Below are 17,396 nucleotides of genomic sequence, written 5' to 3'. Positions count from 1 at the left end.
TTGAATAAATGTCTTGAAATTATACTTCTTTTCCCTATGCCTGCTTTACAGGAGAGAGCAACATATCAGAGAGAAGGGCAAAAAGCTTAAGAGGAAAAGAAGTGTAGATAAACTGGAAATCACAAAATTAACACACAATTAAACAAAAGTTGCTAAAAAGAAAAAATATATAGAAAAGCATTAAAATTTTAAAAAAGGAAATTCACCCTGGAATTTTTAAGTTTCTGGACTGTATCTTTCATTTTTTCTTTATAGTTCTTTAGCTTCTCTGGAGAATCCACAATTTTTGTTTTCAAACTCTCTTGTACTTCTTTCAAAGAAACTACTGATAATTTTAGTTCATTCTGTTGAGAAAACATATTTATATATTAGATATAGTAATAAAATTGTTAACTTATCATTACAGTAATAGAAAAGAACAAAGAAATTGGGTCTGTGCTCATTGTAGTGGAGGCAAAATTAAATTATGATCACCTGCTTATTTGCTCCCATTTGTCTATGGGCCCAAGACCAAGCCCCTTAGCAGGACATCCGAGGTCCTTCACTGTGTACTACTCCTCCTGTCCTTGCCAGGGTCCTCTTCTGCCAGCCCCCACTATACCTACAGCCTGCTAATCCCAGTCCTAGATTTGAACAGTGCACGTGATCTCTCTCTGATCAGCATGGTCCTTCTAAATACCATCATCCCACCCCTGCACCGCCTCTGAGTTTCATTAATCCTTGGAACTCCTGTTCCCACTTTCTCTGCATTCCCTCTACGAACAGTACAATCACCGTACATCCAATGCTATAATTATGCACTTAAGCTGTGTGGCTGAATTTGACTGAGCAGCTTGGGGTTGTGAGAAGTCATCTTTGTTCTCCCAGAACACAGACAAAGCCTGCTGAATTAAACAAATTTCCTTACTCTCCTGAATTTCAAACCATTTGGAGAATTCAGGTGAAGGACAACAGAGAATTCTGTGAAAACTTTTCTGCAAGTCTAAAATTATATAAAAAGATAAAAAATAGTCATATGAACTTCCTCCCCAAGGATTAGTTGATAAATTATATTTACATTGTTTTGAGATACTCTCTATGTATCGATATGGGAAGATTCCCAAGAAATATTAAGTGAAAGACTCAATTACAGGTCAACATACAACACAAACCCATTTCTAGGAATCCTGGATAACATATGCGTCTATATAAGAGTGCGTAATGTCATGGAAAGGGATGGGAGGCTGTGACCTGCAGGGGAGACGGGCCCAGAGAAGAGGGCCTTCTGTGTCTGACTCTGTCCCTCTCACTATATACATACATGTACACACACACACACACACACACACACACACACACACACACAGGTCCTTTGAGTATTTTATAATGGGGATGTATTACTGTTGGCTTCTGTAATTTGTCTACAAATTATTGTCAACTAAAAAGAACCACAAAATGATCATACATTTTGATCAGCTAACTCAGAGGCCCAAACTGAATGTTTGAAACAATGTATCTGGCATTTTAGCAAACAGCCACATGTGTTTCATGCTCTACAAAATCGGAGGCCACCTCCTTACAACTGACATTGACATTCATCACGTTTCTTCCCTTTATAAGAAGACTAAACTTGATATTATAAGTACACAATGATTTTGTTTCAAGGTAGATTTAAATGGGACAGAAAGAAATGAATAATAAAACAACCATAGTCAATTCTACTCAGATGAAGGCATTTGCTAATAAAAAGAGGGACAGAAAAATAAGGAATACATTACACCAACGTGAATTTCAGGTGGCTCTACAGTGTAAGTGTTAATAGGGAAGCCATGAAAGTACAATGAGACAACGTGGGATTAAAAACATGAGATATGGGGCAGGGTTTTCTATGTATAAGAATTAAAGCCACAAACCATACGGGTCATGTCTATAAATTTTACATTAAAAACATAAGCCTTCTAATGGAAAAAAAATCATGAATTTAAAAGATAAGTAGTTAATATCCGTAATTCATAAAGTTTCTTTAAAAAAAAAAACAACAACAAAGAAGCCAGGAACACGGGTAGTTTACAAAATAAGACATAACAACAAACCATTGAATAAGATGTCAAAATCACTAAGAAGCAAAAAAATCAAAATGAAAATGAGGTGTTTTTTGTCCTATAACAGCAACAAAGACAGAGAAAGCAAACTAAAAACATCCCATGCTGGCAAGAGGGTAGGGAAAAAAACACCCTCATGTTCTATTGGTAGGAATGTAAATGGGCATCTTTTTAGAAGTCAGTTTGGCAAGGTGGGTCAGTTTTAAACGTGTATTCCCTTTAACCCAGAAGTCCTACAAGTAGGAATTCGGTCTAAGATGGAAAGCAGCCTGGTACACAGATCTCGGTGTGTGTGTGTGTGTGTGTGTGTGTGTGTGTACCCACACACTGCTGTCCAGTAGCAGAAACAACAGAAGCCAGTGAGTGTCCACCAAGAGGACTCCAGAAAGACCGACATCAGTGTGACGCACAACCATAAGCAGCTGTTAAGGTAATGAGGCTCGACGGCGGCGTGGTAAGTACTCATGCTCTTTTGTTCAGCGAAAAAAGGCAGGTTTGAGGCATGGAGAGTCTCACAGCTCTGATGTAACGTTACACAGACAACCTTCTCCGCATAGAGAAACGTCGTCTACGACACACATCAGACGGTGTGGTGAGCCACTGGGTGACTTTCCCTCTCCTCATACATTTCCATGTTTCCATTAAAAAAAAAAACCAAAAAACAGTAGTCAGCTCTTTTATTTAAACTGAAAAAGGTTAAACTAGTTTCATTTTAAGGAAAAAGGGAGGAACACTGACCACAACAATGCACACGGTTAAAATACTCCTCCACACAAAATATTCGAACCTTAAATGCTGGTTATATGAAAAGACGCTTACCAAACGCTTGGTTTTCTCTGAAATATCGGACTTCTTTTGGGAATTTCCATCCTGGAGCACAATCTAAGCAAAAAAGCCAACAACTGTTTTCCGTGATGACTCAAAACAGATTTAAATTTAGCCACTCAGTGCTTTCTCATAAAATAAAGGTAAGGAAGGAGAGGAGTTAAATGGATTAGACCAGATATTCTCAAACTTCCTCTGTTTACACGTTGCCCCCAGACCAGAAGAAATCATAACGGTTCCTCTAGGGAGTAGTGGAGTCGAAATAACGGCCTAAGTACTTAGGTCCTAACAGCTTAGCAGCCCTTGGAAAAGTCATGCATACAAATTGGAAAAAAATAATATGTTTATTTTATTCTTAAATAACAACTACTTGGGAACTGGATGTGTGTACCTATTGGGCACGGCACAAGCTCACACACGGTGGAATCAGATTGGACCCAGCCATTCTCATTTCCCGTTCTGTGAGGTCATTCACGTAGTACTGGTTTTTCACCACAGCAAACGCCAGGACCCAGCTTCACGAAGACGGGAAAGGAAGGCAACGAGAGCTGCTGGGACTGTGACGACCGTGAGCTAGTGGACCAAGCAGGGTGTGACACATGCTGACCATCAGTTCCCATGACAGTTTAAAATATCCTGAAGCACCCCTGCGGGTTTCCTGCCAAGTGCAGGGTGCCTCTGCACAGTTCGGGAAAAAGGCAAATCCTAAAAAATTCTGGTCGACAAGACAGCATAAAACTTTGACAACACAAATAATCGTGGTTGACAGAAGTTCATATCCATCACAAGGGGCACGAGTGGGCTCAGCAACATACCCTAGATCTTCAGTAACTGAAAGTAACACGCTCTCGCCCCTCCACAACTGCCCCCCTCAAAAAACTTGTGTTTGTTTTTTTTTAATTTTAAGCCAACAACAGTGAAAATATAATGAAACCTCACTCACGCGGAATAGGGATGCCAGGAGGGGGAGCTCTCACCCCGCACCACACCATCTCAACTCCAGGAAGCCTCATCAGCGAGGGCCCCCAACAGGGTAAGAGGTCTCCACTGTGTCTCTACGGGAAAGCCACCACCCCTGCCACTCCCTCAGTGAGAGACCATCACCACCCCCGTGCTAGGTTAGTCTTTTCTGACCCCAAGAAAGGCGGTTCTCTTAGCGTTCTCAAAGCTCTAGCTGAGCAATTACTTTGCTGGGCTTTCTGCTTTTATCCCCTAGCTTTGAGCAAAAACAAAACCAAAGTGTCCAAAAAGAAGAATTTTTCTGTCATATAATGAGTCAAACTCTGTGTCTGGACTCTTGCTTTTCTTCCAAGGACTCTGATTCCAAACAACCCCTCCCAACCTCCTCCTCCTTCTCCATAAAATAATATTCCTCTCCTTTGTTTGTGGGACTAGGCTATGGGTTTTGCTGCAGCTTACTTGTACCAAACTGCAGTTCTCTGCTATTCCCAAAGAAACCCATCTTCGCTGATAAGCTAACTGGCTCTTTGATTCTTAAGTTCAGCACAACGGCCAATACCGTTTTTTGACGAAACTCTTGATTCAGTGACTGCTGCAGCTCCTGGATCTCGTCCGAAAGCTGCTTGAACTCCGCTTGTTCTTCAACTGGAACAGAACTGAACACAGCAGAACAGATGAAAATAACATATATCGGGTTCTTAACTTGGCAAGGCCAAAACAGCATCTGTCCTCAAATGACTCGAGTGAAAACAAAAACAAAAACAACTATCTGCTTTCATGTTTCTGAATTCTCATCCTTCCATGTGACAGCAAATCAAAATAGATGACCTGGTCTCTACAACACAGAAAACAAAGATCACATGGGCTGCCTCGGCCTTCCACCACAGAATCTGCGTGGGGATGCGTCCGCGTTCGGACCTGCCTTTTCTAACCCGGCTCCTGATACATGGAGCGTGACCTTCCCTTCCCTGCTCAGTGCCTGCTCCTGCCTGGCTCCTCTCCTCCCCTCCCTCTCTCTCCCTCTCTCTCCTGAATCATCCATTCCCTTTGCTCTGCCCGTCCTTCCTAACAGCAGCTGCCATGTAAAAGTCTCTGCCATGCGCACCGTTCTCAGATTCTATTTTGAGACACGACACAGAATTATGGTTTTTATGATCGTTTCCCTGACTGCTAGTGAGTTTAATAATCTTTACATATTTTTAATTACCCTTTTGTGTTTATTCCTCTGTAAATCCCCTGTTCTTAGCCTTTGCCTACTTTTCTATTATCCTTCTGCCCTTGGTTTGTAGGAGTTCTTTGTATGTTAGGAACAAAACAAAGCTCTGTTGAAGGAGTAAAACTTTTAACAGAATTAACTGGTCTTAAGGAAGAGAGTCCACTTAATTACTGTTCACCTATACAAGATAAATACTTCCAGACACAATTTAGGAGGTAACTTAATGGCTTTAAACATCTCAGGCTAATTCACTAACTCCAAGAATAAAGCAAAAGAATATATTATGTACTAAGAGTTAGAAAGAAGGAGAAAGAGTGTTTCTTTTTTTGGAACAGATAAACTTAAATAGTCTGCTATTTAGTGAGGAAGGTGAAGGAGACTTGAGGTAGCCTGCAGGGTTGTCAAATACTACTCACAATTCATTCTGCATCTTGAAATTGTATTTATCTTATTTGTAAATCTCCTACTTACTCAAGTCTCTCCAATTTCATTAACGCTTCCTGGTGCGCAGTATTTAACTGGTGCATTTTGTCCACAGAAGATTTCTATTAAAGCAATTTTCATATTAGTGTTTTTCAACACAGTGATGCGTTTAGAAAAAAAAAAATCTGAGTACATGCTGCAAAATGCTTACAAACTCCTCAGCTTTCACCATCAGAAAGAAGGCATTTTTAAGAGAGAACAGGCATTCGTGACGAGTGAATTAGGAATTTACTTACTCACGCATAAATGCTGAGTTCTTACTACATCAGAAACTGTGCTAAGTGCCAAGAGTAAAACGCAGGAAGAAGTAGCTATAGCTGGGACTTACGTAGCTCATTCTCCTTGAAGGGTCGATACACGTATGTAAGTCTACAAACCAACTTGTTATAGGACTAAATATAACGACATCCAGCCGAATCTGGGTAACAGCTGGGGGGGAGCATCATGGGGCGCTTTGTAAAAATGATACATGTTTGAGCTGTGTCTTAAAAAATGAGGAGAAATTCGCCAAGCAAAATTGTATGTTTCTGTGTGTGTGTTAGCAAACCCACCCGAAGCTTTGGAGAGTGTGCGATGTTTGGGAAGTATAAACGTAACATGATCTGTGCAAGGAAGAATCTATGTATACAGCTCAGTGTAGCTGGAGCTGAAGTTCAAATTGTCTGGTGTTATTCTGGCATTTTTCTAAGAATATGATAACCCAAAACTGAGGCCAGATGGAAACAAATCACATGGATGACCCATAATCTTTCCAAATTCTCTAAATTGTTGATGAAATGAGTTTCCATCTGTTAAAGTGATTTACTTGGACTGGATCTTATAATGCAATGTTTGGCAAGCATGATAAACAAAACATCATTTTAGGCCATTCTTTAGAAAGCAAACATAAACCTCAAATATCTCAATTAAATAAAGAAGACTACATCATCTATTAAACTCCAAAGGAAAAAAATGTGAATTTGTCACTATTTCTCTTCCTTTACATTTCCTAATACAGGAAAAGGAGCCTCAGCTATAGGATTAGAACAAAAAAACTCCAGCCTTTCCCCAGTGTTATCCAACAGAGAAGGGAATCTCATTCTGATATACACTTTCCAGTAACGAAAATCTGCAACTTACATAAATATTAAAATAAATTTGATTCTAACAGCCATCTGACAATTAGATATCTGTGACAACTATTTCAAACAGATTAGTAGTTCATAAGTGATGTTACTAATCTGGTATGAGACACAAAAATATATTTAAATCTTACATATTGCCAAAGGAATTCCATATAGGTCTCACGGCATGCTTCTCTGAAGTGAATGAAGTTGATAATGCCGCTTAAAAACCGACTTGTCCGTTTTGCCTCTAAAATAGAAAGCAAGACTCCTTAAGTAAATCTTTGAAACAATGTAAAAATAAAAATTCATCCTCTCCTATGATATAACTCTGCTCGTAGCACATAGAATAAAACTGTGTGCATGCTATAATTACTCAAAGTGCAAAAAAAGTGCTCTAATATAAAGATCAGAATTCTCTTTGCATTAATAACAAAAAAAAAAGGTAAATCATTTTTGGCCAAAAGAGAATAATAAGGAACCAATTTATTTTCCCATCTTAAACAACTAGAAAACCAGATAAAATATACAAAGCAACCAATTTTAGACTCCAGACAACAGGCAATACAGGACAGCCATCCCTAAGAGAAACAAATGAGGGGAACCCTATTAATGTACCAGCCCAGTCCTTCAGAGTTTTCAGGCTGTACCGCAAGGAGGGAGAACACAAACACCTCTTGGGTTTTGCTGAGTCACAAAAATAGAGTCTGGAGTTGGGAGAAGCCAAGGCAACCAGAATTTATGAGTTCTAGAGGCCCTGGACTCTCCCAACTAAACTCTATCTTCCTGACAGCCTTTATAAATATATTCTATATTCTATAAATATATTTCCTGTTTGTCCAGGAAGACAGAGAAATGCATCAACATTATAAGAAAAGGGGAAGATTTTTTTTAAAAGACCCAAATCAAACTTTCGTACTTAATAAATAAAATATCTGAAATAAAAAATACACTAGGTGGGATTAAGAGCAGATTGACCTGACAGATGAATGCATTAGGGACAGTGAAGACACAACAATAAAAGCTATCTAAAGGGCCAGAGAGAAAAAATGAATAGAGACCTATGAGCTGAGGGACATCAAGCACCATAACAAATGTGTAATTGGAGTCCCACAAAGAGACTGGTGGAAAAAACTTACATGAAATACCTAAATATTTTCTAAATTTGATAGACACTATACACGTAGCCAAAGAAGTGAGCAAATCTAAGTGGGGGTGGGCAGGGGGAGAAGAACACAGCAACAAATAGAAAGAAAATCCCCCAAAGCACATTATAATCAAACTGCTAAAGACTTGTGATAAGGAGAGAGTTTTACAAGCCACTAGACAGGGAGAGAACCAAAAGAAAATAAGTCCAGGCTAAGTAAGCAAGTGGTTTGGATTATTAACTTTCATGTAACAATAGTTGCTGATGCCTTGGGACTTGGAGCTGAGCTCCCTAGAAGATGTGGGACTCTAGGAAGGCTTAGGCTCTTTCTAACTTAGTGAAAAGGTAGATTGGGGAAAGAAAAATCTCCCATACAAGTGAGGGAAATGACAAAGCTATTAGTGTCTCTTAGCCTTGTCTCTGGTGAGAAAATAATCTCTGAGAATTCTAAAGCTTGAACCTATTGTCATAACGATTTTTAGTTTGAATTGAACTGTATATGTGGTCCAAGAACTACCAAAATTTGGTAGTTTGTGAGATCTAACCCATCGAACCCGAGGAGATTCCCCCCCTTAGCATACGTGTGCTTTCCCCCCTCTCTCTCTCATAAGTAAGTAAATAAATAAAACTATGATATGCTTAAAATATGAGTAAAATCTTAGCATCTCTGAGGCCAAGATTTCTTAACAGTACACACAAAAAATGGTTTTATGAATCATTTTTATGAAAAAAGAAAAAATTGATCAATTAGAATCTTCAAAATGGAAATATATTTTGCTCTTCAGAAGACATTGTTATAATATTAAAAAGGCAAGTAATAGACTGGGAGAAAATATTTGCATAATACATATCTGATAAACTATGTGTTTTTATAATATTTGAAGAAGCCTTACCATTCAATAATAAGACAAACAATTAAAAAAAAAAAAAAAGACGGGCGCCTGGCTGCCTCAGTCGGTGGAGCATGTGACTCTTAATCTCAGGGTTGTGGGTTTGAGCCCCACACTGAGTGCAGAGATTACTTAAAAAAATAAAATCTTGAAAAAATGATTCCAAAAGACACTTTACCAAAGAAGATATATGGATAGCAAATAAGCATATGAAAATATGCTGCTATTAGTCATCAGGGAAATGAAAGTTAAAACCATGAGATAACAGCTACATAGCCACTAGAATGGCTAAATTAAACATTTCTACTATCAAGTCCAGGGGAGGACGTGGAGCAACTGAAGCTACCAGATGCTGTCGATGCTGTGACGCCGCCGCTTTAGAAAAGAGCTCGGCAGTTTCTTAAAACATTAAGTATGTACTTAACACATGAACCAGCATTTCTACTGCTAGGTGTTTACCCAGAGAAATGAAGACACACGACCTCAGGAAGCCTTGTAACCTACGTTCAGAGCAGCTTTGTTCATAATGGCCGAACACGGCAGACAATCCAAATGTCTTATCAACTGGTCACTGGGTAAATAAATTGCGGTTTATAGTTACAACAGAAAACTATTCCAAAATAAAAAGAAACAAAATATTAATAAATGCAGCTAACATGGATGGATCTCGGAAGTGTTCTGCTAAGTTAAAGACACCTGACACAAAAGAATACAGACTATTATTTCATTTATATCAAGTATCAGACAAGTCAAGTCACTACAGGGACAGAAAGCAGATCAGCGGTTGCCAGGGAAGAGGGGTTGGTCAGAAGTAATCAACTGCATGGGGACCCGAGGGAACTGTCGTAGGGCCATCGAAATTTCCATACGTGATCGTGGCAGTGGCTATACAACTATGTACCTTTGTTAAAATTCATTTAGTTATATACTTAAAATTGGTGAATTTTTTTTGGTGTAAATTATAAATCAATAAACAAAACAAAAAGGCAGATCAGAAAGAGGAAAAAAACATTTTTAAATAGCACAATGAATCTCTTGCAACATAAAATAACTTGATGTGTAACTATCAGAGTCAAATGAATTAAAGGACGTTTAAATAAATTTAAGAGAAATTGACATGCTAATATAATATCAAGACTATTCTTATCAGTGCTAAAAGATATTTTCTTCACAGTAAAAAGTAATTGTTACATTTGAGAAAATTGGTATGATGAACCCACTACGCAGTATCACAGCTTGCATGTTACTCATATTCATGTTTTCAAATTTACAGAGTATCTTTTAAATGTTAAGGAATTAAGAAAAATGGATCAGAAAAACAGCTTTCCTGTGGACCTACAAAGAAAACAATTCCAGTAAGAGGATATAAAAAAAATTCATCCTTAAGAATGAGATACACTTTCTAAAGCCAATCACCTGTAGTTTTTTTTTCTTACATTTACTGACGGAGAAGTAAAATATTAGATTGAAGTCAGATATTAAAAATTGTTTTTAGGGGCGCCTGGGTGGCACAGAGGTTAAGCGTCTGCCTTCGGCTCAGGGTGTGATCCTGGCATTATGGGATCGAGCCCCACATCAGGCTCTTCTGCTATGAGCCTGCTTCTTTCTCTCCCACTCCCCCTGCTTGTGTTCCCTCTCTCGCTGGCTGTCTCTGTCTCTGTTAAATAAATAAATAAATAAAATCTTTTTAAAAAAAAGTTTTTAAATTCTCACTTACTTGGATATAGAATATCCGCAATCTCAAAGTCATTCACCCGACAGATGGGCAGAAATGAGTCCCTCGAAGATGAAGTGGAGAAAGAATATTGTAAGTTACATATAAACCATACCATACAAGCATTTTATTTTCCAAGAGATTTCTGGATATGTTTCTCAATGTCCAAAGACCACATCGGAAGTCTACTACCATGCATAGTCCTGTTGCACAGAATTCTATGTTTTCTATACGCTACACAAGTATTCAAGCAATACCAAGGCATAGTTAAAAATTCTAATAAACAACACATACTTTTGGAGGTGCTAGGACTCCTTAAAAACTCAAAACCTCCAAACATTTTTAGATTCAGAATATCTTAAAACTTCCATTGAAAGCAGAATTGAAAGTGCTACAGAGGGAAGCAGTTAGTTCTAGTCGAAGGAAGTCTACAATTTGGAATGTACTGATGGAGTGGAGAGGGAAATGATAGAAATTCTTTCTCTAAGAAAATCCTGTCATTAAGAAAGCTTAATGCAATGAATAAATGAATGTATGTAGTCTAAGAAAATAAAACCACTTTACTCACAGATGAATAAATAAATTGCTGACTGGTAAGAAGCCTTCCATGATATGTGGATACATGACTTCCGAGTTCACTGGCATCTAAATGTAATACACCACAAAATCTAAGTTACACATTGATTAGACAAAATGAGAAAAATCTTCAACCTCAAAATAATCTTTTTCTTTAAAGCAGGCTCCATACCCAATGCGGAGTTTGAATTCATGACCCCTAGATCAAGAGTCATAAGCTCCGCTGAGCCAACCTGGCGCCCCTCCCCCCCATTAATCATAAATTAAGATCAAAATAATCTTATCATTAAATTTTTAAAACTTAGCAAACAATACAGATCCTAGCACAAAACTGGAGTTGTTACTAGTAATGCTAGGTTTATAGCAGAAGCTCAGTAAAGATTTTTTAAATGAATGAATGAAGGGGCAAAGTCAGCATTTACTGCATCAGGAACTATGCTAAGCATTCTACATGTATTCTTTAATTTTCATAACTACCCTAATACAGTGTGCTATTCCTATTTTATACACAAAGAAACTAAGCCTTAGCAAGGTCTCATACCAAATATGTGGCAAAGCCTTTGATTTTTTTTTTTTAAGATTTTATTTATTTATGTATGTATGTATGTATGTATGTATGTATGTATGTATTTGACAGAGACAGCCAGCGAGAGAGGGAACACAGGCAGGGGGAGTGGGAGAGGAAGAAGCAGGTTCCCAGCGGAGAAGCCTGATGTGGGGCTCGATCCCATAACGCCGGGATCACGCCCTGAGCCGAAGGCAGACGCTTAACCGCTGTGCCACCCAGGTGCCCCAAAGCCTTTGATTTTTAAACAAAATGTCATCCTATCGGTAAGATTCTAAAGTTAGTACATTTTTAGTAAAATTTCAGGTCATGCCCTGAGGATTTAACAGCAACAACAAAATTTAGAAAAATGACTTTTCCTACTAGCAATACCTAATTTGCTAAAAGCTCAGTTGCCTTATTTCAATTGCTTTCAATCTTAGTGTACATCTGATACTCTAATTTGGGAGTCTTTTCTCGGAAGAGAGAGACTGTGTGAAGACTCTGCTGTTGCTCATTAGCCTCTGGAAACAAGCCTGTACATCTGTGAACACCTGCACAGCGTCAATGACTGGTGTCATTTAAGTCTTTTACTACCGTTGTCTTACTGAAGCTATCAGCGTAAGCCACTATCTACCTAAGATTCTTCTGCCAGTGGTGTTCATTTTATATAAGCCTTTGATTTTGTTAAAATCCAGCCAAGAACTTCCTATCCTGAGACCAGTATGCAACGTGAACAGGGGAAATGCGGCACAACGAAGTCATTTTGCCTCATCTTAAACCCACCATGTAAAAGTGCTCCAGTCGAACTCCGTATACTATCTGTAAGGCTCTCATGTAGATCATGTGCAAGACTTCAGGCTGCAACAGAGAAACAGCTTGTAATACTCTGATGCGTGACTCTACAGCGAAACCAGCATCAGCATTACCACCCAAATCGTAGACGACGGATGCAAAGAAAAGAGTAACAAAATGACAATATTTCTCTTGAAATATTTCCTAAATTTTCCAAATTTTAAAACACCTATATACTTCTCCGATTGCTCAGATGTAATAAGTGGTCAGTAAGATCAGTTGTTTCGGCTTCTATACAGAATGAGAACAAGTATATCTAAATCCAACCCAAGCAATCCATCCACATTAGGGAAGATGGGTTAGTCTTTCAAAACAGATGGCAGGCATGGGGCAAACACAACAGCACACTGAGGGTGTATTTTTTAAGAGAAAAGACCATGGGCAAACTTATTTCATGCTTTAGATGCGACGGTTTCTTGAGAGGTTAAAGTTTAAGTGAACACTATGATCCTGGGGGTATAAATTTAATAGAGTAGCATGGAATGTTCAAAAGTTTTATCTTTCAATTCAGCAGCTGCCCAATATTGGCCTGTAGAAACTGTTCTGATCCATATACAAGTTCAATTATTCTGAGATTATTCCTTCCATTTTAAAGAATTAAAAAGGGACTGAGATCATAAAGTTTGAGTTCTACATCATTAAACCAGATTTTATTATGTTATCACTTCAAGACCAACACAGGAAAATGGAAGGAGACTTTGGGATTTTCTGTGACACATAAATAGTTCATTTTTGCATTTAATAACTAAAGAAAATAAGAACGAAGCCTGTCAAAACAAGTCAATCCCCCCCTTGGGGCATAATGCAAGAAAATTAATCTGTAAGCTTCCAAAGAGAATTGTTTCTAAGCACTTTTTATTGTTGGAAACCACTTAGAATAGGTTCCTTCAAGCCCTACCAATAAATGATACGCTCAGACCACCACTACAATAAAAAAAATTTAATATACTTTAATATGTCTATGATTTAGAGTGTTCTTTTTTTTTTCTTTTTAAGAAAACAACCATATTAAGGAATTGAATTCCTAATGGAAATATAGATGTCATCTCACATATAAATTTAACATTATTTTAAAATTACACTAGGTGAGAGATTGCTTCTGGATTAAGATGACTGGCCCACATCAAGTAGCAGGGTACACACCCTTCTGCAAACACTGTATACCTAGTAGTTTCATTTGTTTTTAAATACCATCAGCCACATGCAAACACAATCACATTGTACCTTTGGATTGGGATAAAGATCATTCTTGGAGAGGTTTTTACCATCAGCTCCCGTTAAGATTTTGTTGCGAATATGAATCACAATCTCAGCTACATTATATCTGGGGAAAGACAAAGTTTCCATCTTGGGAGTCTCCTAGTTTGAAGGAAGAAAAAGCAAAGATCAGAAACATGGCACAACTAGCTGTTCTCTTTATCTGGAAGCTGATAAATATAAGCAAAATTAACAAGCCAAGGTTGAACTATTCATAGAAGTGTTAACTATCATCAAACACCCTAGTAAGATAACACAAAGTACATACATATGTATATCCTAAATTATAAATGTGCATATATATCCTAAAATATCTTTTATTCTGAAATGGCTCTGTTATTCTCTAATTTCTTAATCCTGTTCTCTTTCATATGGGAAAGAGGACTTTGTTTGAATAAACTTGAAGATCGATGTTTTTTTCTTCGTTAAATTTGGGGGACTTAGGGTTTAACAAGATTGGTCCTGAGAATTAATCCTCAAGGCAAGATATATAGGGAACACTATCAGAAGTTATATATAAATAGTATCAACATAAGGATAATAAAACTGTACTCTAATCTTATATCCTATTCCATGTACATATAGAGAGATGGGTAATAAGATTTAAGATGCAGATAGGAAGAGAGATGGAAAAAAAATAGAGTAAAAATAGAATGCTGTAATTGGTAGGAATTCCAATCACCAGAGAGATAACTTAAAACAACAACAACCACCACCACTTCCCCCTAAAGTCCTCAGATGTGAGATACTCCCACCTGTGACCCCCTACCACGGTCGTTCTCACAATTTCACACCCACCCCCGGGGGGTGGGGGAGATATCAAGGTATGTGTAGAGACATCTTTGGCTGTCAGGACTGGAACAGGGGGTGCTACTGGAATCTAGTGGTTAGGAGCCCAGCATGCTGCTAACAGCCTACAATGCACCGGAGACTCAGCCCAAATGTCAATAACGATGAGGTTAAGAAATCATGTCCTAGAGCCTTGCATTTACCTGTTACAATACAAGGCACAGTGTATTGTGATGATATTTCTAGAACTCTGACACTACATTTTGAGCCCCCATAAGCTGACACCTTTTCATTTTCTTATTTCTAGCTGTGCCCGGCAGAATAGCAGTAGTAGTAAGAGCAGGAAGAGCACCAGCCACAGCAGCCACTGCCTCTGCCTCTCAGTTGACAATATCCGATTTATAACACACAGACCCCCTACTCTGTGAGGAAGCAGCATAATTCAAAAGACCCAATGTGAATATACTCAATTTTGCAAACAAACTGAAATGACCCAAAATTCTGAAAATCCATTTCTTTAGATGCCTAATGTTTCTTACAATATTGCAGTTAAAGGAAGCTTCAGCAACTTGCCTAACCTCTGATAAATGTAGAAAGCCATTCTGAAAGATGACTGACAACTTTGCACTTCTGCCAACACGTGCAAACATCACAAAATTCACTAAATCTCAAGGCAACTTTTTTCCACTTCAGTATGGCTCTAATAATTAGATAACTCTTCCTCACACTGTGTAGTAATCTGTTCATTGTAATCTTTACCCGCTGGTCCTATTTCCAGTCAATGCAACTACAAAGAATGTATTAATTTCTGCTTACATGGCACCACTTTTAAAAATGTGAAGAAAGCTATCACATCTCTGCTTAGCCATCTCTTCTCTAAGGTTAAGTATAATTTAAGTAGAGCCACTGCTTATACGACATTATTTTAGAAACTTTACCATTCTACTCACTTTCCTCTAAAACAATTTTGTCAATGTCTTCTTAAAATGTAATGCTCAAACTGAACACAATACTCCAGATCTGGATTGCCTACAGCAGAGTATTAATATACTAGACATCGGCTACTGCTGATCTAGTCTGCAACTGTAGCACTTACTGATTCTCTGTCTCTGTCTGTCTCTCTCTCAAACACACACACACACAATCAACTAAAACTCCTGGAACTTCTTTAATGTGACCCATTGATACCAAGCCAGGACTTCACGTTTTTCTTACATAATTACTTGAACCTTAAGCAAGAATTTGCACTTCCCCATTACTGAATTTTATAATTTCACACTTTCATTCCATAGTCAGCATCTTTCTGACTCCAGATCCTGACACCTTACATATTAAATGTCCTTTTCAGCATGAATACACATGCCACATTTTCATCTAAGTCATAGATTTAAAAACCACTGATAGAAATATTTGGCCAAAAGATTGTAGAAAAGGTCACTTTTCCCAAACAAGCTACGTCTGGATCAAAGATTATCACAATAGGGGTGCAGTCAGTTAAGCAACAGACTCCTGGTTTCAGCGCTGGTGATGATCTGAGGTGGTGAGATGGAGCCCCAGGTCAGACTCTGCACTCAGCATGGAGTCTGCTTGGGATTCCCTCTCCCTCTGCCCCTCCCATTCGGGCTTGCTCTCTCACTCCCTCTCTCTCAAATAAATCTTAAAAAAAAAAAAAAAAAGATTATCGCAAGAGAGAAAGAGTAGGTGTAAAATACCTTCATAATCATTATCACACATCCTTCTCTTACATGTCTTGCACACTTTATCAGATTAATCCTTATAAACACCAAATGCATCATGTAACATCTTTACAAAAATACTTCAATTACCCTACCCACCACATCAAATTCAAATTTTTCTGTTGATTTCTAAAACATTCCAATATTTAATAAATCAATGAATTTTCTGTTTCAAGTTAGTCTCCTCCAAGATGTTTCCCAAACTCCCAAGACTTCTTTTTGGAATCATCTTTCATATCCAATTTCTATCTTTCTTTGATAATACAACTTCAGTTCCAATTCATTTTTGGGAGGTGGGGGAAAGGACCTTCCAACTGAACAGTATGAGGTCTCTAGTGGGATAAAGCATATAAACAACCTAATAATGTATGTAGACTGACCCTCAGACCACCTAGGAAGTAGCAGGTATTAACTGCTAATTATCCCTCTGGTTTCTTGCAACACCTAGAAGCTGAACAGAGTACATGTTGACAGAATACCTGTTATATCGTACACACTTCGTTTTGCTAAAACAAGTTAGTGCATGAAATCAAAATTCCAGGAGGCAAAGACTAAACAAACAACCTCAATAAACTAAGTAAAAAGTTTCCTGAACTCATTCAGGGAAAATGAACGTGCTATGCACGCATGGTACCATACATGCACCGCTCTTATCCTTTGATTCTTAGATTAAGTATGATATTTTTGCTCTGGCTAAGCGATGTGTGAGCAACGGAGATCTGTAGAAAGTTGACGAGCGTCTCAACACTACTGTCTTCTAAATTAATGGGTTAAAAAATATAAATACAAGCTTCAACTGGCCAACTTCAGCTCAAGTTTCTTCTCACACAGTTTATGCGGCAACAAACACTCATCGTTTCGTAAGAACGAACTAACCTCAGGTTGTTTCTGGGACCAACACTATATTAAAAGAACCCCCATCTCCCAAGGGCTGCCTTTTCCAGCCTCCTCCCCAGCCCTGCGAGCAACGAAAACACTGCCAGGCCCGGCGTCCGGGCTCCGGCCCGCGCCTCCGGAGAGACGGCGCACTCAGGCTCCCGTCCTCCCGTGTCCGTTCGCGTTCACTTACCGCACCAGCCAGCCGCCCGCCGGAGGGCGAAGATCCGAGGAGCTGCTGCAGGGGCGATCAGAAGTCAACAGACATCAACCATCAACCGTTGTCTCTTTTCAAACTTGCCGCCTCCTACTGGAAGTCCCGCCCCCTCCGCCCAGCCCACTTC

At 38.6% G+C, this 17,396-nt stretch overlaps 1 protein-coding gene across 1 annotated transcript in view; it reads right to left on the bottom strand.

The window, feature by feature from the left end:
* The window catches only part of NUF2 (NUF2 component of NDC80 kinetochore complex), a 29,475-nt gene extending 12,112 nt beyond the window's left edge, over positions 1–17,363 (bottom strand). Inside the window, exons 1-10 of the mRNA XM_045809719.2 lie at positions 17,246–17,363; positions 13,619–13,753; positions 12,326–12,400; positions 10,988–11,064; positions 10,423–10,484; positions 6,821–6,918; positions 5,554–5,627; positions 4,426–4,522; positions 2,901–2,963; positions 207–344 (exon numbers count right to left, since the gene is read on the bottom strand). Coding sequence (XP_045665675.2) covers positions 207–344; positions 2,901–2,963; positions 4,426–4,522; positions 5,554–5,627; positions 6,821–6,918; positions 10,423–10,484; positions 10,988–11,064; positions 12,326–12,400; positions 13,619–13,741 — 807 coding nt within the window. The 5' untranslated portion in view covers positions 13,742–13,753; positions 17,246–17,363. The remainder of the gene's footprint in view (positions 1–206; positions 345–2,900; positions 2,964–4,425; positions 4,523–5,553; positions 5,628–6,820; positions 6,919–10,422; positions 10,485–10,987; positions 11,065–12,325; positions 12,401–13,618; positions 13,754–17,245) is intronic.
* Between the last annotated feature and the right edge of the window lie 33 nt (positions 17,364–17,396).

The sequence above is a fragment of the Ursus americanus genome, chromosome 2, assembly GCF_024610735.1.
Source record: "Ursus americanus isolate L20-20 chromosome 2, mUrsAme1.1.p, whole genome shotgun sequence".
Classification (NCBI taxonomy): Eukaryota; Metazoa; Chordata; class Mammalia; order Carnivora; family Ursidae; genus Ursus; species Ursus americanus.
The sequence above is the reverse complement of the archived record's forward strand: the minus strand, read 5'-3'. Positions and strand labels throughout refer to the sequence as shown.